This window comes from Alternaria atra (assembly GCF_907166805.1).
Source record: "Alternaria atra isolate CS162 genome assembly, contig: 34, whole genome shotgun sequence".
Lineage (NCBI taxonomy): Eukaryota > Fungi > Ascomycota > Dothideomycetes > Pleosporales > Pleosporaceae > Alternaria > Alternaria atra.
This window is the reverse complement of record NW_025091333.1, coordinates 274,061-297,080: the sequence shown is the minus strand read 5'-3', so window position 1 is coordinate 297,080 and position 23,020 is coordinate 274,061. Positions and strand designations below refer to the sequence as shown.

The 23,020-nt window shown below is 53.3% G+C and overlaps 7 protein-coding genes across 7 annotated transcripts; 1 reads left to right on the top strand and 6 right to left on the bottom strand.

The window, feature by feature from the left end:
• Nucleotides 1–1,479: 1,479 nt before the first annotated feature.
• Nucleotides 1,480–2,779, bottom strand: ALTATR162_LOCUS10542 (uncharacterized protein; the record flags this gene model as incomplete). Its single annotated transcript, XM_043318178.1, has 8 exons — nt 1,480–1,860; nt 1,915–2,002; nt 2,053–2,327; nt 2,410–2,421; nt 2,477–2,496; nt 2,551–2,597; nt 2,650–2,657; nt 2,768–2,779. 8 exons carry the CDS (start codon nt 2,777–2,779, stop codon nt 1,480–1,482), a joined length of 843 nt encoding a protein of 280 aa, XP_043174113.1.
• A 1,214-nt stretch (nt 2,780–3,993) lies between these two features.
• ALTATR162_LOCUS10541 (uncharacterized protein) lies at nt 3,994–9,023 on the bottom strand (the record flags this gene model as incomplete). Its single annotated transcript, XM_043318177.1, has 6 exons — nt 3,994–4,423; nt 4,472–4,671; nt 5,226–5,738; nt 5,786–6,392; nt 6,442–8,670; nt 8,827–9,023. 6 exons carry the CDS (start codon nt 9,021–9,023, stop codon nt 3,994–3,996), a joined length of 4,176 nt encoding a protein of 1,391 aa, XP_043174112.1.
• A 1,041-nt stretch (nt 9,024–10,064) lies between these two features.
• ALTATR162_LOCUS10540 (uncharacterized protein) lies at nt 10,065–11,452 on the bottom strand (the record flags this gene model as incomplete). Its single annotated transcript, XM_043318176.1, has 2 exons — nt 10,065–11,125; nt 11,176–11,452. The coding sequence occupies 2 exons, from the start codon at nt 11,450–11,452 to the stop codon at nt 10,065–10,067; spliced, it is 1,338 nt and encodes a 445-aa protein (XP_043174111.1).
• A 1,048-nt stretch (nt 11,453–12,500) lies between these two features.
• ALTATR162_LOCUS10539 (uncharacterized protein) lies at nt 12,501–15,524 on the bottom strand (the record flags this gene model as incomplete). The annotated part of the gene is made up of 1 exon (XM_043318175.1): nt 12,501–15,524. One exon carries the CDS (start codon nt 15,522–15,524, stop codon nt 12,501–12,503), a length of 3,024 nt encoding a protein of 1,007 aa, XP_043174110.1.
• Nucleotides 15,525–17,603: 2,079 nt separating this feature from the next.
• ALTATR162_LOCUS10538 (uncharacterized protein) lies at nt 17,604–18,601 on the top strand (the record flags this gene model as incomplete). Its single annotated transcript, XM_043318174.1, has 2 exons — nt 17,604–17,751; nt 17,805–18,601. 2 exons carry the CDS (start codon nt 17,604–17,606, stop codon nt 18,599–18,601), a joined length of 945 nt encoding a protein of 314 aa, XP_043174109.1.
• Nucleotides 18,602–19,091: 490 nt separating this feature from the next.
• Nucleotides 19,092–20,480, bottom strand: ALTATR162_LOCUS10537 (uncharacterized protein; the record flags this gene model as incomplete). The annotated part of the gene is made up of 1 exon (XM_043318173.1): nt 19,092–20,480. The coding sequence occupies one exon, from the start codon at nt 20,478–20,480 to the stop codon at nt 19,092–19,094; it is 1,389 nt and encodes a 462-aa protein (XP_043174108.1).
• A 499-nt stretch (nt 20,481–20,979) lies between these two features.
• Nucleotides 20,980–22,770, bottom strand: ALTATR162_LOCUS10536 (uncharacterized protein; the record flags this gene model as incomplete). The annotated part of the gene is made up of 6 exons (XM_043318172.1): nt 20,980–21,288; nt 21,337–22,188; nt 22,238–22,369; nt 22,423–22,509; nt 22,561–22,632; nt 22,681–22,770. The coding sequence occupies 6 exons, from the start codon at nt 22,768–22,770 to the stop codon at nt 20,980–20,982; spliced, it is 1,542 nt and encodes a 513-aa protein (XP_043174107.1).
• Between the last annotated feature and the right edge of the window lie 250 nt (nt 22,771–23,020).

Sequence of the window (23,020 nt, the reverse complement as noted above, 5' to 3'; positions counted from 1 at the left end):
CAACATCAAATGCAACCCTGACCCATAAACTGCACCCCACACACCCAACCAGTACCTCCTTCTCGCCCCTTGCCTCTGCCTCTTCGAGCTCTTCTTCCAGTATACTAAACCCCTTGTCCGCACCACATCGACATGCCCTCGTCCACGTCATTTGTTCCTGTCCTTTTTCCTGCCCCGAAACATCTGTGTTTTCAGACGCGTCCCCAGCCTCCGGTTCCCAAACGTCAAAGTCCCCAAGATCAAGCAACTCAAGCCCCAGTATGAAATCGCTCGACGGCTGTGTACTCGTATTTGTATGCGTATGCGTATGCGTGTCCGCAGTCTGCGCCGACGCAATGCTATCGCGATGATGAAAGAACCAATTCTCGTATTCTGTCTTTGTCGTTCCGTTTGCGAGCGCCGTGTAGGCTTCTTTTACGTCGTCGACTGTGTATGCGGGTTTCGTCTTTGCGGTCGCGGTGATGGCGCTCGCTTTGTCTGGGTGTGCTGCTAGCAAGGCGACTTTGTACGCTCGACGTAATTCCGCTGGCGGGGTTTCTTGTTTCGAGGACCAGCCTGGCGCAGGTAGTTGTAAGATGTGGTAGTAGTCTTTGGTGTATGCCATGGTTTTCGTATTTGCGCGACAGTCGCGAGTTGATGTGATGGTACGGAGGTAAGAGATGGGACCTAAGGAAATAGAAACTGTTATATAGAATTATGAGCGATGCTCGCCCTTGGAGGGCTTGTTTGGAACTTTTGCCATACGCGAGGCGACATGGGAGACAGAAAAGTTAGGCGGGGAGGGCTGTTCGGTTCCAAGTGGTGGGGCAGCGGCTGCCCGTTCCACAGGGTCTGGCACATGGAAAAGGACCGATCAAAGTTCCAAGATCGACGATATACATGCTCCTTGCAGTGAGTCAGAGATCAATGCGAATCAAGGTTCGAGAGTCACGGCATAAGAGGGCAAGATTGAAGTAGCGATTCCTTTGGCTAGCTAAGAGTGCAGTATGATGACATTAAGCCCATCAGAGCCTTTCGTACTGCTCTACCGGCCATCGAAACAGATGTCCTGACTCCCAGAATCACCAAGAGGATGTCAAACATCTCTGTCGGCATAGGATCGAGGTGTTTATGTGCTGCCAAAACGAAAACATGGGGGAATTGAGGGTAGCATCCGACGTACCAAACGCAGCCGTATCTCGCCGGTAGCAGCTCGAGACTCTCACGAGGAAGAGCTCAGAAGTACTGCGGTTGTGTGTGAAACGCAACCCCAGCACGCTGCGTGCTCGATGGGACAGCGCCGGCGATAGGAGAGTAAAGGGAAATACATTCAGTCATGGGGAATTCGACCGTACCGAACCGCTTGCTGCCAAAGCCAATTTTTGAAATCACACAGAACACGTACAACTCCGTAGGACACTCGCTGCCGGCCCTCTTCGTCTATTCGAGAACAGATGATGATGGCTTAGGATACACAAGGTCGAAATAGGGAGAGTGTGCTTAAGCAGCAGGAGCAGGGGCGGGAGCAGCTGGCTGCTCGTCGGCCTTGGGCTCGGATGCAGCCGGTGCGTCCTCAGTGGTCTTGGCCTCGTCCTTGGGTGCGTCGGTGGCACCAGCGGCCTCGCCCTCGTTACCGTCTGATGACGTCCAGAGAGTGAGGTTGTCACGGAGGAGCTGCATGATGAGGGTGCTGTCGCGGTAGGACTCCTCGGACAGAGAGTCGAGCTCAGCGATGGCGTCGTCGAAAGCCTGCTTGGCAAGGTGGCAAGCACGGTCGGGCGAGTTCAGGATCTCGTAGTAGAAGACCGAGAAGTTTAGCGCGAGGCCAAGACGGATGGGGTGGGTGGGTGTGAGCTCAGTCTGAGCAACGTCGGTGGCCGTCTGTGTTGCGGGGTTAGGCGGCTGTTGATTCACAGAGTAGTCATTGCGTCATACCTTGTAGGCCTCGTGTGCAGCAGTCGCAGCAACCTTGCGCTTCTCACCGGAAGCGAATTCGGCAAGATAACGGTGGTAGTCTCCCTTCCTGTGCCCGTGTTAGCCTTGTTTGCAGCGGATGTAGCGGTGTGCACGCACATCTTGTGGTAGAAGACCTTGGACTCGCCGGACTCGGCCTTCGGGATGAGAGAGTCGTCGAGGACGTTGAGGACATCCTGGCAGACCTGCTCAAGCTCGGTCTCGATCTTCTGGCGGTAGTCGCGGATGGTGCCGACGTGCTTCTCAGAGCCCTTGGACTCCTCCTTCTGCTCGATCGAGGAGATGATGCGCCACGACGCGCGTCGGGTACCGACAACGTTCTTGTAGGCGACGGACAGAAGGTTGCGCTCGTCAACGGTGAGCTCACCGGCGACCTGTCGTGTGTTAGTTGAGGCCAGATAGGAGCCTGCTGTGGCGGGCGCCTGCTCGTCTGAGAGCGGATGCGGTCGGGCATACCTTGGCGACTTCCTGCGAAACAATCAGTATGTGAGTCCAGATGAGCAGCGATAGCAGAACAACTGACCTTCATGTATGTAACCATCTCTGCAGACTACTGTTAGCTTGCGCGGCCATAGCTGGGAGCGCGCGGAGACTTACCATCGTAACGCTCAGCCTGTTCGCACAGCCGGGCGAGGAAAGTCTTGCTATTGCCATGTCAATTACGGGCTGGCGCTGTATGCAGCAGCTAGATCGTACCTCTCACGCTGTTTGACGTTAGCCCGTGTTGCTTGCTTGTAGTTTATCGGGGCTCAGAGGGGCATCCCGCCGGGGGACAACAGCGGGGGGGAATGGGGGCAGAATCAGCACCACGTACCTCAGTCGCCATTGTGATGGTTGAGTTGATGTGTGTTTTGGTGGTCGGGAGACTGTGGGGGTGGGTGCAGATGCGTATGGAAGGATAGACGGTGGGCGGAGTTGTTGAGGTGTTTGTGTGGATCAACGAACAGAAGAGGATCGAAGTTGTTTTGAGGAAGCGAGCGTCTGCCCTAAGAGAGCCCCCCCGGGGCCGTGCGTAGAGCGAACAACACCACCCCATCGACTGCGCCTTCCCTCAATTGGCGCCTGAGCTGCCATTCACATGATCTCCTGCCCCGTTTACACGCTGGCACGCCTTCCTTCACACCCTTCAGACTCTTCACTACATACCACATACCTCTATTCCCCCTATCGCCCCTACAGTTGCGTCGCCATGTCCAGCCTCTCTATCTTCGCAGGAGCTGGCAATGAGGGGCACTTGGGCACGTGAGCAGCTTCAGGGTCTGCCCTTTCACCGGCCCCTTCAGCTACATCACCCCCCTAGGTTCTATTCGCGACATGTGCAATTGCATCGTCCTGCACTCATCTTACTCCAGTTTGCCTGTAACGTCTACAACCAGCAGTCACACCAGTCGAGCTCTGAAGCGCGGCCGCCAACGAGAGGCTGACTCCTAGACTGCCGTCCCATGTCCAAGTGGGGGCCAATCAGTGCACCTTGGAAACAGCTAGAAAACCTGGACAGAAGCCGTTGCGTTGCGAGCTTTCTGCGCCATGATTCGTGTCACGTTGCGGTGAAGTACCACGGCCAAATGCCAGAGACCCAGAGCCGTTAGCTTTCCGTGTCACATGTGGCTGATCTGAGGCGCCAGGCCTGCTAGGCGGCCTGGCACATGTATCCACAGCAGCCCAACAGCGTAGACATCATGTTCCAATAGGCGAGCAGCCCTCTTCTCAATATCAGCGCGCATGTTGTGAATTTGCCTGAATACCAAGGCAGCCGTTCGTATTCAACGCTCTACACGGACAACCTTGTTCCCGCGCGCTGCATATGCACGCCACAATGTCTTATCTAAAACCAACCGTTGCGGTCTCGGCATCATCCCATCGTGCACGGCTGCTATGGAGCCGTTCTTCCGTTGCAAGCAACGAACTGCATTGACGAATACTGTAGCACATAAATCGTGCAACTCAGGGACATGGTCATGTGCACTCTGAGCTTTGTAGCTCTCTGAGGCTGTTCACGTCTGATCCAAGATATCTTCATACATGCCATCGCATCGTGCCTCACATTAACAACCGCCACACTCCCAACATCAACGCCGCAGTACCGGTGCAGACTCCCATGAGCCACTGCAGCGTTGAGAACTTGACAGCCTCTAGTCTCTCCCTTAGCTGCGCTGTCTCCTGCTCAATCCTCGTATCCGTCTCCTTGAGCTTGAGTTCCTGGACGTTCGCCTCCTCCCTAATGCGCCCCTTCTCCAAGTTCAAATCTAGCCTCACTGATGCCTGTGTCCGTTGTATCTCGTCCCGTAAGCGCGAGTTCAGCTTTGCGAGCTCGTTCGTTAGGCGCTCATGCGATGCACGCGTCAGGCTAGATTCGGTCGAGTCTGCTGTCATAAGTTCGGAGCGGAGTTTGGCAAAGTCGACTTTCTGCGTGTAGGTGGCCTTCTCTTGGTCTTCACGAAGGACCATGGTGCGCGTGAGATTTTGTATGCTGCACAGGTTAATTCAAACTTCTTGAACAGTCTGTGCCGTAACTGACCTCTCCTCAATCACATCGCTAAGAACCCTCATCATGCCCTCGGCTTGCTCTTCTGTGAAGCCCTCCTCTTTCAATCGCTGTACAAACTTGAGCGTGTCGAAATGATGGTCCTTGGACTGCCGTGCAGTTGCGCTGAAGTTGCGCCGAAAATCCAGAGCAGATGCATAACCGCTTGCGTATTGTGGTGATGTTCTTGGCCACTGTATCGTTGTTCGTGCTTGGAGTGACAATGGCTTCGGAATGGCAACGCGACGCTCGGAAGCTACACAGGATCTATGCCGAACTTGTTCCAATGCGCCCAGCGCTACTGGCCGTGACGCCCTAGCAGGCCATGATATCTGCGGCAGAAGAAATCGCGGTATCGCTGTCGCTTGCATTGCAGGAACTGCCATAGTGTGGGTGTTGTGGTTTCGGTCCTGTCTCGCTATCGAGAATTCAAAGGCCGCGGATAGCCATAGCCAAGCCTGCAGATGTCATTGCCGAATTCGGAAAACCATTCCACGCCGCCAGGACTCTGCCAGTCCTCTAGCTTAAGAAAACACCGTTAAGAAGGTCATCACAGGAGTTTGATATGTGTCATGAAAACGTGCGTGGAAAGATTGTTCATAATTGCTCTTGATATCATATTGAACGAGTTCGCCTCAACATTCCACCCTGAAAGCATAAACAACGCTTGCTATGCACACCACCGCTGAAATACAAGAAAGCAAAAAGGCCAACAATCCGTCTATCTACCATAATCTAAGCTTGGGACAATGACTGGTCCATACTTCATGGGCGCATTATATCCACCGTCGTTCTGCACCATGAAGTCGACCGCCAGACTCAGCTTGCCACTTCCATGTCCAGGAACCGCCTGACCAAACGTGCCGTTAACAATCTCGGGATCGTAAATGACACATGCAACGTAATTTCTTCGACCCATCAGTCTCTTGTACTCTCGTGGCTGGCCATTGACGTCTTGTGTGAAAATCTCCATCATGTCTTCTTTCGTGTCGCTAGGTTGGTTGTTGCTGCGGTGTCCGTTCTGCGGTACGTATAGGGCTCGATTGTTATGGAGAAGTCGCAGTACATAGTTACCGGGCGGCCCGTTCACCACTGACGATGAAATAATTTGGTACATTGTCTTGTGATCTTGAGGTCTCGACGGGTCATGGACAAGGCCTGCACCGCAACAGTCGACCGCACCGGAGAAGAATGTCATCCGTAACGACTTGTTGTGTGCGATGCCTTGGAGTGTTCGGATCAAGTACGTTCGCTCAAGGTCCTACAAGGCGTTAGTAAGTTGATCAACACCATATAGGAGTCACTAACCTTTGAATCGTGCGTCCACTGATCTCTTAGCTCGTCAAGCAGGTCAATCTCTCCGAAAGGACTCAAGACTCCGCTCATCAAGCCGGACTTGCCGATAGCTTTCTTGACGGAATTAAAGCCATCGCCAACGACACTCTTAGCACCGACGACACCAGCGACGCCAGCTGTCACCTTTCCAAGCATATTGAAGGTACCAGTGACGGCTTTCTTGCCAGTAGCCATTGAGTGAGCGAGATGCTCAACAGACTCCAGGCGAGGGTACACGATAGGAACAGGGACCATCCAAATGCAATGTTGTACACTCGGCGGCAGTGTCGCAACTTTAGGGAAAATACCTTGATATGTCGGCCCTGCCATCACTTGATGCGGGTTGCGCTCAGAGCGACAATCCGGACCAACAACTGTAACGCAGGGACCCAAGTACTTGATAAAGTGCCAGCCTGTACCCGTAATGGTGAAAAGGTCCATGTCGTTGTTGACATTCCGCAGGATTTCCAGTGTCGTATGGTGCTGGAAGAGCAGATACATCTCGATACCCAATCTTCCGATGTTCTTGAACATGTTCGAGAACTGCATGTATTCAGGATACGATCCAAAGCCGTCGAAACTAAACAGAGTTAGAACTTCTTGCTACTTTCAGATTAAGATAGACTTACATGTCATGATCATCCAGAGCAAGGATGTGAGGTATTTGTGCAAATGCCTCTCGCAGGTGCGGCTGATCAAAATGACTTGTGTAGTAGTGGAAGTATGCGTGGCAGACGTCCTCTTCATGCTTTGCAGTCCATGGCGCGTTCTTTCGGATCTCTTTGCCACTTGTTGCTGTCCATTGCTTCAACAAAGGAAGCTCTTTCCATAGCCGGTCAGCATAAATCTGACCACCCAGTCCTAGCTGTACGTGAAAGCCACCACACTCGGCGTTCTTCTGCAGAATATCCTTCCACATCAGACCCACGCCGCCAAGCTTGGCTCGCTCGTTAGCGTTGACGTTCAATGCAAAATCGTTGCCGGAGTGAGCGATAAACCGCCAGCTTGTCTCATGTCGTCCTGCTACCAAGAACTCAAAGCGAGTGCAGCCCAGGTGCGAGGTAATGGCGTAAGTCCATTTCGCGGCGTGTTCCTCTTCCATCCTCAGATCGATGTCGTATCGGTAAAAGATCCATGTCTGGTGCGTGTAGATGGGATTGGCCTTGAGCTGTCGCGGATTCGGCGACAAATCCGCGCTCTGATGAATGTGAATTGTAGGCGGATGAGGTGTATTTGTGATAAGCAGGATTGAACCCAGCCACAGACCCCGTTCAATGTCCATGTTGGTGTATCTGAGGTACGGTCCAAAGTAAACGCCATTAGTAGGAGCGACCTTGTATTGATCCACGCCAGCGACTGGGGGTGGCCCAGTGAAGCCGGTAGTAGTTGGAGTCGCAAGCGGAGCCATGCCAAAGTCTCCAGGGAAAGTAGCAGTCTGTGGAGCAAAGCCAGGCGATGCGATAGGAGCCTTGCCAAAAGACGGGGATGCCAGAGGACCGCCCACGAATGTACCTGTTGGAGACATGGGCTCGTTCAAATTTAGGGGCGTCGGGCCCTTGGGGAATTCCCATTGTGTAGACTGTGTGGGCAAATGGATGTAGTAATACTGGCCAGAGCTAGGGTCTAGATGTGCTATCCAGCCCTCAGGAAGCGGTGGAGGTGAGGCAGGCCCGGGGCCTGGTCCCGGAGCCGGACTTGGTGTGTGAGCAGGTTGGGCGGTTTGAATTTGAGGAGGAAACTGGTTTTGCGTAGGCGTTGGTGCGACCACCGTAGCAGGCTGCGAGGGACCAGCTTGCGGGCGCACATCATTCGCAAATGCAGGATGACCCTGATTCGGGTCAGAGAAACTGACGCCTTGAGCAGCCGGCTGCTGTCCCTTTTCGTTGGGATAGCTACCGGCCTGTCCTGTTGGTGGAGTTGTTATACTCGAGTATGCTGGTGGTGGCTCCTCGTTCAGGTTCATCCGTCCCATCTCATGGTTGAGAGGGTGCTCCGGAGGTACGTTCGTATGCGGAACATTTGTAGGCGGAGGCGAAAACCGAGTGTTTGGTGCCTGTGGAAGAGGACCTTGTGGAGGGGTACTCGAAGGAGGCACTTGATCCATACCTTGGTATACCGCTGGTGGGCCATGTGGATTGCCTCCGGGTTGCTCGGTTGGTGTCCATGGTCTCCTGGCTGGTTGTTGCTGGCTCGGTTGTGGTGTTGAGAGACCCGGTCTAGGCGGCTGGTTGGCATAGATCTGGTTGCGCTGAGCAGCTGCCGCATTTTGAGCACTTTGCGCTTGTAGATTGGTGAGTGTAGAGGTTCCTGCAATGCCAGCTGCGGCAAAGCGCGCTTCTATGCCACCACCAGAAGGAGGAATGATGGGCGTCTCAGGAGGCGGCGGGGAGCCTCTTTGTGCTCTCACTGTTGACGTTGAAGCGGTGGAGCTCATGCGATTGACGTCCATGGGCGTAGGCACCTTGAGTACCGGCTCATTCTGGTTGGGACCTGTATATACGACTGGGACGACGGGAGCAGCTGGGGCCGCGCTGGGACCTGCAGCGGGCGGAGGGAAGTACTGCTGGTGATAGTCGGGGTATGGGTTGTTCACGCCCACATCTTCACTATCCTTCCTCTGCGGCGCCTTCTGGAACAGGCCCTCTTTATCAGGAGTGTCTGGGCCGGGCGAGTCTGGGAGTGGCTTTGGAGCTGTTCCCCTTCGCTCCGCCAGCCTTGAAGGCTGGATTGAACCATCTGGATTCCTTGCGCCATAGCCACTTATCGTCGGTCGGTTTGGGTCGTTGGCGTCGAAGCGAGCGCGCTGGCTGGGCGAGGTGGGACTCGGTCCTGTCGCACTGAACCCCGCCTCCTTCCGTCTGCGCTCTCAGGGGGTGGCATTCTTTGCCCGCCGTTCCCTCTCGCCGAGTGGAGTATATCTGCCTGTGCCTAGGGTGGGTTGCACATTTGGCGGCCGGTCCGTGTCGGGGTAGGGAAGAGGCGCGTTCGGCGGACTGGTAGGCGGCGCGGGAAACGAGGGCATCGGTGGAGGGCGCGAGAAGGCGGGCTGGCTCGAGCTGCCGGCCGAGTCTGTTCGCGGAGGCGGGCTCTTCCCATCGCGACCCTTTTGTATCCTCAGGGGACCGACTGTGGGAATAGTGGGCGTGTCAGGGTTGTTGTCGTATCGCAGGAAGAGCTCCTCGTCCGGGCGGCCCTGCTTCCTCCCGTCCATGATGGTGGAACGTGCGATTTTGTGAGTTTGCAGCGACAGTACCTGATCGCCGGGCGATGACAGGCGCAAACTTATTTTTGGCTACGGGTGCGGATAGCTCGACGTGCGCAGGGCGTGGGTGTGGATGGCTGCTGCTATGGGTGGGGTAGTGGCTCGTGGCTCGTGGCTCAATACAGATGACGCTGCCGGGCGAGGAGGTGCATCAACTCGACGATCCGGACCCCTCAGGTTTATATGCGAGGAAAGACGGACCACGGCAAATGCGCCTGTGGCCTGCTTGTTTCTACGCGATACTGCTGACTTACGTAGCCCATCTCCCATGGCCCTCCAAGAGTTGGGCTGCGGCGGGTCTCTCCATAGCGACCACCCTGGGCCTCCAAGGCGCTCTGCCATATGATTGGCCATGTCGACTTTACGCGCTGCGGCCGAATTCAAGACCACTCCTGATCACACTTGGCGGCGCATACGAGCAGCATCCAGTACCTCATGTGGCACACGCTACAAACTTGTTCCGGCGAATCAAACCCTGTATCCCCTCGAGCTGCCTGTGGCTGGTGAGCACCACGATCATCGACGCAGGGCGGGCCGCGCAGTACAGCGGGCTGACAACTTTGTGAGCATCCGCGAGGCACGAGTTTTCAGTACTCGGCAGTTTCATCCCTCCAAGTATCCCAGTCATCTGTGCCGACCCGGTGTGGAGGAGAACATTGTTAATGACGCTTTGGCATCGGACAAATGTGCGTCGTCGTTGTTGCAAGAGATAGATCCAGAAAGGTCATGAGGTGAGGATATGAAAAGTGAATAGGGGTTAGTAGTAGTGCATGTAAGAAACATGATCAACAGTACCCACAACGGAAATGACGACTTCGATGGTAGACAACAGCATGAGGTTTAGCAATATGCACGCTTCAGGATTATGAAAATACGGGACATCTATAGAATCTATCAAACTTTTGATCACTGGTTTACCTCCCCTCTCTGTATACTCGCTATTACACGCCTGCTAAATACTTTCGCGCCAACAATATTCCACCAGAATATTTACATGCCCATGAGGGCGGCAGCACCAGGCTCGCTGCACACATACACAACCTCGTGGCTGTCGCTGAAGCCGTTAAAGCGAGTAGCAGAGCACTTGGTGTACGCACCCATCTCCTCAAAGTAAAGCCAGTCACCGACATCGAGTAACTCGGGGAAGGTGCACGAGGATGAGATGACATCAATGCCGTCGCACGTAGGACCCCAGATGGAGTACTCGACCTGAGACGGCGTGTCATATCCAGAACGACGCACATCGTATAGGACGTCGTTGCCATTCTTCAACACACGCGGCACAGGGTGCTGGTGATCGAAGATGATGCTCGAGAAGTTGCCGTAGACACCGTCGTTAAGGTACAGCATGTAAGAGGTGGTGCCTAGGGTAGCATCGGTAACGGTGCGACGAGCAATGACGTGACACGCGATGGTGAACGCTGTGGAGACATAGTAGCGTCCGGGTTCCCCAATAACGCGGATGTGGGGCGGGAAGTACTCGTCCAAGGCAGTAGACAAGACGGCGGCCATGGGCTCGAAAGTGACATCGCCGGTGAAACCGCCGCCCACGTCTAGGGTATGCATGTTGAAGCCGAGTGCAGACGCCTGGTCGAAGACGAAACGGGCGTCTTGGACAGCCTTGATAAAAGCCTTGGGGTCGGACGCGCCAGAGCCGACGTGGAACGCGACTCCAACAACGTTGAGCTCCAGCTTCTTCGCCAGCTCCAAGAGCTCTGCAGTCGTGTCCAAGGCAGCGCCGAACTTCTGGCTGAGGCGGCACAAGCTGGCCGAGTCATCGGTCAAGATGCGCAGGTACAACTCGGCGTTAGGGAAGAGCTGCTTGGTCTTGTAGAGCTCATCGGCATTGTCGAACGTCATCTGCTTGACGCCAGACTGAGCGGCGTAGCGCACGTAAGACTTGGTCTTGCAGGGCTGCGCGTAGATGATGCGAGAAGGATCGACGCCCAGCTTGAGCACAGTCTCAATCTCGTTCTTGGAAGCACAGTCAAAACCGAGACCTAGTGCAGTCATAAGACGCAGCACTTGGGGGTCAGGGTTGCACTTGACGGCTGCGAGATGTTAGTGGCGTTTCGACATGAACAATATGCAGTGGACTTACCATAGTGCGGCTTGACGCGGCTTAGGTTCTTCTTCCAGCGCAAATGCTGGCGGTAGACCTCGCCCAGGTCGGCGACGAAGAAAGCATCTTCCTCGCCAACGCTGCAGGTATCAGGATCAATAGTCTCGACACGGCTCTTGAGAGCGTCGGCAATCAACTGCTTGGATTGCCAGGCGCCATGATTGTCAACACTACCAGCTGAATAGTTGTTGAACGACGGTATGTCTTTCAACGGGAATTGGTATTCTTCGGTAGTCGTGATAGCAGAAGGTGCCATGCCCTTGATGGTGGGTGCTGACAGTAGATTGGTTGAGTAGGTTATTTTGCCGGGTCGTTAGGCCGTGTTAAGGTGGCTTGAAGGGTGCGAAGCCGAGGCTTGGTGTTGGGCGAGGTCTGGCCGCTTCCTCTGCGAGAGGAAGAACCGCTGATGGCGTCCTATGCGGCAGCTGAAGTTCGGGCTGCTCGAGTGTCTGGGTAGGAGACAGAAAGAAAAGGCGCTCAAGTTCTTTCTTAGATGGCGACAAGACGCGGAGGGGGGATGTTGTTGAAAACGTGTGGCGCTGGTCGAGCAGAGACAACTTGAAGGTTGAGCAGGATCAGGGCCGAAGCCGTGGTGAGATTTGAGCCTTTGACGCGACCAAAGGCTGTCGGAGGAGGGAGCTGAGCAGTAACGAAAGGGCAGACAGTCGCTTTATAAGGGGCGACGTCTGGCGAGCGGTGAATATGGGGAATGGGTGAAGTGTAGGAGAAAGGGAGGTGATGGCGGGGAGCTGGAGTGACAATTTTCGCGCATTCGGTTGTGGTCCTGGAGTCTTGGACCGAACATTACTTAACATCCCTGCGCCGTCCAGGACCTGCAGCCACTAGCATTTCATTCTGACATCACCGAGGCTCGTGCATGTAAGCCAGTGGTGCCTGATCGGCTCGATGGCACGCAGACGAGGCTGAGCATAAAAACCGCGCATGTGAGGTATGCCCAATGCGACTCGTCAGCGTCTTGGGCCAACTTTCTCGCTCAACGCCCCAAAGTTAATCGACGAGCGAATAGTAAATGGCGCATGGTGCATGGTAATTATACGAGCAGCTATCGTTGGATGCTGTGTGTTCATGTTATCTTATTGCTGAATTTGTGGGGACGTGACTATAATGCGGGCCCATGCAGTATGTACTCAAAACAAGAACGCCTTATCACCCCATGCCCAAAATGCCGCTCTGTACGCGTGAATATATATGAAATGCAAGACAATCATGACATGCAGTTGCTGCTTGGGTAGATCGTAACAAAGGGAATGTAGCAGTAAACAGCCGCTTCTAGATGCGCTGAATCATGTTTGGTACCGAACCATGATTGGTACATCGGAGAGGTCCACGCCGTACTGGTGCTGGAACTGCAACGACTTCACCGATGCGTGGCTGTGGAGGGATCGCGTACCTGCGCTGCCTCCAATGCCTGCCCCGTGTTCGTAGTTGTACTCCAAACCCCCACTGAAGCGATCCCATCTAGACATATTGTTGGAAACCTTGACTTCTTTTGGAGGTGTCGTCTGAGGAGTGGTCTCCACTGGAGTTGTATTGACCACTGTGAGCTCCGATTCTGATTCTATATCCAAGTCGACATCTGAATACAGCCGGTCCCCCAAAGTCCTACGGCGCTGCTTCCAAATCTGGGAGTGCACCTCCCAGCTCACAGGTTGCTGAGAAGGCTTCTGCGGGGGTGAGTCATATTTGCCCATCGGCTGAGACGCTCTTTGACTGCGAGGACTAGAGCTGGGAGCGGCCCTGGGTCCTTGAGGCTTAGCAGGTTTCGGAACTGTGAGTTTGGACATATCGATGGAGGGCACAGGTGGCACGTCGATACTCTGCCGGCGAAGTTTCGAAGCAGTGGCCTCGCCGGCTTCCTTCTTCAGGTTATGGCAGCTTTTCCGTCGCTGCTGAGGAGGCGATCCCCGTCCAGCAACTGGTAGATCCTTGCTATGTAGACGCGCAAATTCCGCAGCAGCCTTGCTGTCCATGCTCACCATGGACTTCGCGCGAGGCAAGGAACTGCCCAGTTGGTGCGGGTGGGTGGGAGAGGTAATGCTCTGTCTTTGAGTGTCGGGCATAGCAATATCATACGGAGAGTTGCCTAGGGACGAAGTGATAGTGCCCAGATGAACCACATCAAGTGCGGCATGCTCGGGTTCTTTCTCAACCTGACTCTTCCCGGATGAAGACTTCCTCCGAAAGAACGATAGACTCTTTCGACGACCATGAACGGGGGGCGTAGGTGGTCGCTCAGGCTCCAACTCAGCCAATTGCTTGAACTCGATTTGGTCGGCAGCAAGGGCCTGGTTGGCAGGCTCTTCTGTAACAACGTGTTCTTTTGTTGGATAGGTGTGCGTCAGGCATTCGATTCCCGGAGTATTTGATACGCGTCGTTCGAACTTGGCACGCACCTTGGTTGGGACCTCAGGAATTGTTCCTTCTGGAATCGGCTGGCATGACTGAACGATTACATGCTCCGGCTGCGACTGCCGTCTCTTGTGGAAACGCTTCTGGGATTTCGAAGATGCACTGTCGAATGATGCTTTTGAACCGATAGATCTAGGCGTGTTGGGTGAGTGCAGAGACTCCGACGCCGAGGATCTTGTAGAAGAGCTCGTAGACGGAACCGGGCTGTTCAGCGCTGGTAGGTGTCGGGCCATTTGTGCATGATGTTCCACATCGCCCTTTGGAGGCGCTAAGTCGGCATCCTGATGACCCTTCTTTGCAAGGATTGAAGGTCGAGTGCCTTGTTCCTGGCTCACATCAACCATTTGTGGAGAATCGCTACATCGGTGACAGAGTATTGAGGTAGAGTTTTCCGACTGTTCTCGATCGGCTATCCGGAGACTGGCTCCAGATGAGTAACCAGAATCAGTCGTTCGTGGTGTTGGTCGTTGAATAGCCTTGCTCTGTGGCTTCTGCGAAACAAGCACATCTGATGGTGTGGAAGGCATCGAAACTTTGATTTCAGGCTGAGACTTGGGTTCTTCAAGGAAAGACTCCCGGACGCTGCGAGGTGTTCCCGCCGTAGACGAAACGCAGTTTTCGGGCCGGTAAAACATGGCAGTCTCCTCGGATGCGAAGAACGGGCTGAATGGTATGCCGGCTTGATAGCTCTCGGCAATTTGAGATGCGCTGTGCTTGCGCTCGTGCGATGTTTGGAAGAACTTTGGAGACTCTTCTTCGGTAATCGGTTTTGGCGCCCTTGAAGAAGAGACAGACTCATTCGTAATGACACTTGCCGTAGTTCTTGGATCGTAAGGTATAGGCATTTGGTTCGCTTCTAATTCATAGAGTGGAGAAGGCGTTGGGGCCACAGCTGACTTGCTCCTGGTGTGAGCCCGCCGACGTGTCGACTTCATCATCAGTGGACTGGAGTTGGCCTCTGTTGCTGAGAAGTAGTCGTCATCTACAGCCCTTTGCACCTCTAGGGTCTTTGTGCTGGGAGCGGGCGACGCTGCTCCATTTGTGACTACGAGAGTTCCTAGCTTTAAACTCCCTAGATGCGCATAGTCGAGCTCTGAAGGGGTGATGGCTCGAGCCGTAGTGGAGTCATGAGCTTCGTCAGACAAACGCAGAGCTGTCTGAGGGGCCAAGTGGGAGTTTCCCTTTGGCTTGGATTGCCATTTTGCCTCTTCTTCAGGGTCAAGCTTGGGGGCTTTCCACGAATTCCATGTCCTGCGACGTCCTTCGACTGGCGAGTGTCGGGTGCCTACTCCAGGCGTCTGAATTAGCGATTGTCGGCGTGTGAGCGAGGAAGAAGACCTGTCGACTAACGAAGTTCTTCTACTAACGGGTGCCTCGGCCACTGGCTGTGCAGGCTCCTCAGGTGCTTCCAAGACTTCTTGCAACGCCGCAAGCTCTTCTGGTGTGCCATTCTTCTTGACTTGTTGTAGAAGCCGAATTGCCTCAGCAATATCAACATGTGAGACAGAAGCCAAAGACAGCTTGGAATCCGCCAGGCCAGCAAGCTGGGCTGCTGAGCCTTGCTTACTTCCAAAACACGACAAGGAGTTTGTTCGGGAGTTGGTCCTGGAGTTGGTTCGCGAATTCGATCTTGACGCGACTGTTGATGCGCGACCACGCGTCTTCGCAACCTCCCCTAAGCCATCATCCTTATGCTTCCACGTATTAGGATCGAATTCGGTAGCGATAGGTGAGAGGAGGGCGTCTTTGATATGCTGGCGTCCTTCAGGGCTCAGGTCTGCGGATCTCGAAGTTGTGGGCTGCGGTGAATCGACCTTCACAGCCCCACTTGCGGAATTGGTGTTGGTCTTGGGTTTGGACAGCTTGTTGTGATTCGTGGTACTGGATTGATTCCCCATATTGGCAGGTGATAGTGGGGTTAAAGAGCGACGGCCCTCAAGATTATTGCGAAGGATGCATCGGAGTTGCGATAGCTAAAGAGCGAGTCAATCGCAGTTCGTGCATGCTCGACAAAATGCCGGGTCCACGGCGTACCTTATAAAGCTATAGGAAGCTGCAACGTTATTCAATACGGAGGCTGGTGTGAGGATATGAGAGTGAAGTCTGGTGGTACACTAACACTGGCGGACCAGATGGAGGGATATCGAGGGATAAGTAATATGTCCCCGCGCGAACAGGCGTCTAGTGCAGTTGGCTGCAGGTATCAAGGATGCTAGGCATGGAATTACGAGTGCTGCACGTCGCAGGCGAGAATTGAGCTGGTCCAAGTAGCAACAAACTTGGAAGAAGCTCGACATGAAACCGGACAATGCAGGCTGCATCGACGAGTGAAGTAATCTGCCAATCAAGGTTGCTCAACGCACGAGCACCGAAGCCAATCAAGGCGGGGCATGGTGCTCCATGCGCAGCGCGAAGGCTGGATCCCAGCTGCTTTTTACCGTATCGGTAAACCTAACGGCTGATCGGACCTCTACAAGCCTCATGCCATGGCAAAGTGAAAAATCCAGCATCCACAAGTCGTGCCATAACTACGAGAGATCCACACCAGGAAGACCTAACCGAACTGGCCTGCTGTGGCCGTGCCGATATACGCGTCTCGCAATATATAGCGTGGCTGTGCGCCTCGACGACGGTGGCTGGCCATGCTGTCGTCGCTACGTTGCTGTTGCTTCCTGGCCCGTGCATGACCAGTTCACCCGGTACTCTCGCTTTTTCTTTTGTTGCGACTCTCTCTCATAGCGGATAACCGAACCTGTTGATCTCAGATTGAGCAAACCGTAGGTACCTAGGTAATCTCCGATCAATAGTCGCACCTTCATTTCAGCGTCGCGTCGTGATTTTCCCAGGATCCTGGCCACGCACGTTATCACCGTCGCCACGTACTCGCAGGACATGTAGTCACCGCTACTCCTGTACCGGCTAAGGAATAACTGGCAGCATGTCTTTGTTGGATCGATGATGGCCGATTGGGTTGGACGTCCGCAGCGCAACAGACACGATACGGTTGCGAAGCGCACCTACCCCAGGTTCTGGATAAAAGGCCGGGTTCATCGACTGGCCTCGAAACCATATTGGACGCTGATATACACTTGCACCAGCAACAGGCCACATTGGGGTTCGGCATGGTCTTATAGAGCTTTTCAAGGCCGAAGCACTGAAGGCCTGGATGTTGCACATCGCTAGCAACGCTCCACCTGGCCATGGAGTGACAGCCGCAATCAGGCCGCGCAAACTGCCGAACATCGCAAATCACATGGACCAGTCCATGTCAGGTGTCTCATTGCGACAACAACCTGGTCCACAGAGGTTCCATTGTAGCGCCGACGCTGAAACTCTGCGTTGTGTTTGAGCGCAATCGAGTTTTGCGAAGCTTTGCCTCGAATCTACCATCAGCGATACGACGGTGGCCCTGGAGGAGTGACGTGCGCCAGCCGCACAAAACATGGCGTTAGTCCGCATCGCGACACTTTGCAGAAGCCACACCCGCAAAGGCTTATCATCCCAACATCATCATTGCCTTGATGTCAATTTTCGTCCGAAAGTGTTCGGAAGCGCCCACGATCTTCAATTCCACGTAATCGAAGAGTCTGCGCCTTGCCTGGTGACGTTGAATAGGGCGAACGAATCGGACCTGGCGGGATCTTACGCAAGCCGGCTTAGTCTTGGAGGCGTGACATCATAGTCGCGTCTAGCAACAACATAGTTTGTATGAGACTTTCATCGCGCCGCGGACTGCCTACTATTCATCTCTGCCGTGGTCCCTCCTCATTATCTTAGCCCTGCTCCTTGTTGCTGATCGCGCTTTCATCTCTTTCCTGCTCCATTCTTCTCACTTCACCATCTGGTCGCGTGTCGTGTTACCCGATCCCGCAGCCTCCTGTCGCAGGCGCATTGGACACCCTTAGCAGTCACAATAGAAGACTCGTTGTTACACCACCCACATACCTTGGAGCAACGCCTGAGGAAACTCACTCACCATGTTGGGACTTTCGTATTGGGTCGTTCCCATCTTCTCCGCAGTAGTATGGACCGCCATGCTTATCACCATGTTGGTCTATTGGGCTGCTACCGGTAAACCTCGTTATGTTACAATGAGCGAAGGGCAACACATTCCTTACATCTCTGGTAAGTTACGCAGTATGGACACCCAAGTATACGCATATACTAACAGCCTCAAGATATCGGTGCGGATTACCTGAAAGCTATGTTTATCGCCATGTCCGCCGTGACCGTCGTCACTTTCGATCTCGCCTTCATTTTCGAGCGCTGGTTGCGACACACGAACAAACTTGCACCAAACACATCCCATTGGCAGAAGATTTACTCCATGTGCGCAACCGTTGCCGCCATTGTTGGTGCAGCCGGTCTGATACTGCTCACCATCTTCGATTGCAAGAACCATAACAGGCTGCATAACATCTTCCTCGGTGTGTTCATCATTGGTTACATCATCTCGGCAATCTTCATTTGTTGGGAGTACCAGCGCTTAGGCATTCACTACCGCGAGCACTCCATCCTCCGGATTTCCTTCTGGATCAAGCTCTTCTTCATCATCACCGAGGTCTGCCTCGCTGTCGCCTTTGCTGTTTGCTCCAAGCAGCACGTCTACAACGTCGCCGCCGTTCTCGAATGGTGTGTATCCTTCATCTACTGCTTCTACGTGTTCAGTTTCTTCATCGATTTCTTACCTGCCACACGCTCCAAGCACCACCAGTCCAAGCAGACCGAGATGCAAGTGTTTGAGGAAAGCAGCGAGACAGAACGGAGCCACATGGGTGATGGCGCTGCGGACAACCAGCAATACTACCGTGGCAACTCGCAGATGGCCGTACCCCAGACCAACGGCTACACCAACGGATACACGAATGGCAACGGCTACACCAATGGTAACACCAACGGTTACGTGTCGCACACAGCAAACGGATACCCCAAGCCTGCGGTAGACCCGTCCCCACTTCCTTCGCAGAACTTTTAAATTCCCTATGTATACCCCGTTTTGTACATATTCTTTTTGTGTTGAGCTTTTGGCATACAAATATACCACTGGCGTTTTTGGATTGTTTTTGATTGTGTTGCATGGTTACGACGATTTCGTAATGACGCATGTATGAGTAGCGTCCTGATGAAGGACGAATGTATTAGTAGACGATACATAATATGGCATATAATGGAACGAGATAATATCACTTTTCTGTTTTCACTTTGCTATCGATCTGCCTGGAGTGAGATATGTTCCCAAGAGCTGTCGGTCTGTACGATTATGCTGCATACGTCAGGTCTTCATCTGAAATCACTTCCAGAGAAGTCAATTGATAAATTATCATGATGTGAAATCTCGAATTGTATGTTTTCCATGATACAATTGCTCATTCATGCCTATGCTATGCCAGTGTGGCTCCAGTCAAGAACGCCAGATACATGCATGCCCATACTCCCTCTAATGCTGTGGTCAAGCCTAGTAAGAATTACTTGTAGTACTTATCATCCCTATGCCTCTTCTTCTCATACCTCCCATCATCCTCATACTCCCTATCTCTCCTCCGTTTCCTGCGATCGTCAGAATCGCGACTCCGACTACGGTCTTTCCGGTCGCTTTTCCGCTTCGAGTCCCGACTTCTGCTGCGGTACCGATCACGGCGTTTATCCTTTCGGTCGTCGGGGCTACGACTACGTTCTCTTCGCTTCTCGCGCCTGCGCTCGCTTTCGTATTCGTCGTCTCGAGCTCGATCTCTTCGTTTGTCTCGGCGGCGATCGCTGTCGTAGTAGTCATCCTTGTCTCTTCGACGGTCCTTGTCCTTCCTCCGTTCGCTATCATAGTCATCGTCACGTCGGCGGTCGCGGTCGCGGTCATCTCGCTTCTCTCTCCGCTTTTCACGCCTTCGCTCATCTTCCTCGCTATCGTCGTCGTATTTGCTCTTGCTTCTCGACGGCTTCTCATCCGGGATCATGCTCTGGCTTTCAAGTTTCGCCTTCAACTCCTCTTCTGTGATAATCTCGCCAGTATTCTTATTCCGCAGCGTAACGGGGTTGTAGCTCTGCGCGACTTTCTTCCCTTTGCCTTTTCCACCACCCCATTCTCCAAGCTCTACGCCTATAGCAGCATCATCCTTTGCACCTATGCCAAGTAGCGCCGGTCGCCGTTTGGTTTCTTTTGGTTTCGCAGCAACGCCGTTCTTACCAATTGCTTCCTCGTCTTTCCAGCCCATGCCGCGAAGCAAAGCCGCGCCAAATCCTTCAATTGGTGTAGCTTCGTAGGCTTCGAGGGTGGGAGCGTCGGGCGCATTGTGGATATCATTTAGGAACGTTTCTTCTTCCGTCTGTACGGGAATGACGAGGTCGTTGTCGGTGGATTTGCCGCTGACTAGCGCATCGAGAGCTTTCTTCTCAAGTCGCTGCTCCTCCGTAAGATTGTCCTGCTCCACCTCCATTGGTTCTGGCACTTCAGTTTCTGCAGCTCCGTTTTCCTGCGCCTCGTCCTTCTTGATAATGGTAAGTCCATATTGCACTTTTGGCTCTTCCATCTTGCTCTTGTCGACGGTTACATTCTGCGCTTGTTGATGGGGCGCTTTCGCAAGTTGTTTCCGTCGGGCCTCTGCGCGCCAATCGCGGTTTGGCAGAGCTTGAATGATGCGCGGTGCCTCCTTCTCCTTCTTCCCGTTGGCATCGAGCGCGCCGCCCTCTGCTGCGTCCCATCCTGTAATCTCTTGTTGCGTGTTCGAATCGTCCGGTTCGTCGTCGCCGAGCAGAAGCTTAGTCTTTTTAGTATCTCTCTGCGCGGGAGACGATTTCAGCCCTGGGTTTGTCTTCAGTGCCCCTAGCGACATCTTGAAGCCGCCCGGTTTGGGGGCGGCCATGGTGAGCTGATCTTGTGTGGAAGCGCGTGTGCGATGCTTTATCGTGTTTTTTGCAGTCGTTGTAGGAAGGCTTATAGAATCTCGACGGGTTTGATGCGGAAAGCGGAGATCGACGGCGTAGAAGGTAGAGGGGGGTTTATGATTGCGTTGTCGTGGGAAATGTTCATTCGGAAATCTAAAGTTCGCGCGATGATGTCGTCTTGGCATTGGGCCCCAGCAACATGTGATTAGCAACTTCACCTCAAAGAAGATTTATCGTATTTGTCTTAAACTGCTACTTAGAATTTTCCTGCTTGGGGCTATACTTCATGGGGAAGATAATTGCAATAGCCTTTGGTAATCAGGTGCGAGCGTCTAATATGTCAAAGTAAACTTGGCCTCGATAGTTTCATTACTTCTAATAGGCGAAAATAAATAAATGTATACAGGCTCACCTCTAGGGTAGTCGCACTGATTCTTTGTGACTTAATTTTACATATACTACATCAATATACATGTCCTACTCGTCACTCGACAATGGTGGGAATAACACGCCCTTGTGCGCTACACCCAGCTCCACCAATGGAGTTCCGTAGTCTAGATCAGCGCCAGGCTTGCAGTACTCGAAGCTTCTTCGATCGTGCTGTACGCCCAACTGGTCTAGTAGCATACGTGCCTTATTCGGCATGTACGGCTGTAGTAAAATGCCGGTAATGCGAAGTGCTTCAGCGGCAAGATAGATAATCTTGTCGACATCCTCGCCAGGCTCGCCCGGACCGAAGCTCAATATCTTGTCCCAGGGTTGTGACATCTGAAAGAATGCGTTTGACTTGGTTTGGTCAGTAGAGTAGCAATACGTAAAAAGTCACAAACTTACTCCTCGGACAAAATCAGCAATTTGAGAGGCAGCTTTACGCGGATCATAGGCATCAAAGGATGCGTCTACTTGCGAGGCGATAGTGGCGAGAGAGTTATTCCGGAATTTAGAACCTGGTCCTTCTTCCCATTCCTCTGTTGGACTTCCACCAATGCGTTCGACTGCGCCTCGGACGCTCCATTTCTTGCCTCGTGTAACACGAGAAGCTAGGTTGCCAAGTTGCTGGTTCAAGAACTTGTTGTACAACCCAATAATGCGAAAGTTATCGTAGCTCGCATCGTCCTGTATACCACCTTCACGAGCCATATAGAAGCGCATAACATCCGGTCCAAATCGATCAATGGCGTGGAACGGATCGACAACTCTGCCAGTTGATTTGGACATCTTGGACCCTCCAAGAGTCCAGTGAGCGTGTGTCAGAATCTTCTTTGGAAGAGGAAGTCCAAGGGCCATGAGAAAAGCCGGCCAGTAGATGCAGTGGAATCGAACAATATCTTTGCCGATGACATGACAGTCGGCAGGCCAACCGCCTGCTTGTTCGCGGCCCGGTGTCCATGGGTATCCTGCCTTGGTTGCGTAGTTCATGAGCGCGTCGAGCCATACGTAAATAGTTTGCGAGTCGTCTCCGGGGACTCGAATGCCCCATGTGAGTCGTTCGTATGGTCGAGATATGGACAAGTCCTCCAATCCTGATTCAACGGCCTGCACAACCTCCTTCATGCGATGTTCTGGTGCTATCCACTCGGGATTGTTCTTGTAAAACTCCAACAATTTGTCCTGGAATGCCGAGAGCCGGAAATGATAGTTTGTCTCCGAAGACCATTCCACTTCACTGCCCGTTTCGATCGATGTCTGCAGGATGGTCAGTTCAGACTACTACAGTTCACTAGCCAGGCCATACCATCATCTTCTTTCCTGTCGGTGGGTCGAGGTACGGTTGTACAGCTGACTGTGGGTAGAAGCATTCGTCGGTGATTGAGTACCACCCCTCATGCTTCTGCTCGTATATGAGGCCCTTCTCTTGCAACAGGAACTGTCCGCCATCAGCTACCGTGGCATTCTACGAAGTATCTCGAGGTCTCGTACCCATGCATACTCGACAGCTTCCTTATGCTCTCTATCCGTCGTCCGTACGAAATGATCATTCGTGATCTCGGCTTTTCGTGCAAGTTCCTTGTGCAGGTAAGTAACAACAGTACAGGTTCGTTATGCGTATTTGCGTACTCGGAAGATCTCGGCGCCTTTGTCGCAAAACAGTTTCGGGTCAATGCCAGCTTTGGCGGCTGCTCGTTGGACCTGTTATAGTCTTAGTGCAACACTCTCACACTTGTTAGGTAAAACTACCTTCAGGCCATGTTCATCTGTCCCAGTACAGAGCAGTGCTGTCTGTCCTTTGAGCACGTGCCACCGCTTGATGACGTCCGTGAGGACCATGGTATACAGGTGGCCGACATGAGGGGCAGCATTGACATAGAATATTGGTGTGGTGATGTAGTAGGGCTTCTCGGAGGTCTGGGTGGTAATCTGTCGTCGACCGCGACCGCTACGATTATGGCAAGACGAGCAAATCCATGGTGATCGTCTCGAGAAGCTCGAAAGCACTCTTCTGAGTGCAGGCGCCGTTGAATTGGCTATCCTAGCATGCATACTTTCATGGGCGTCTCACATGGATTCGCGCAATTCC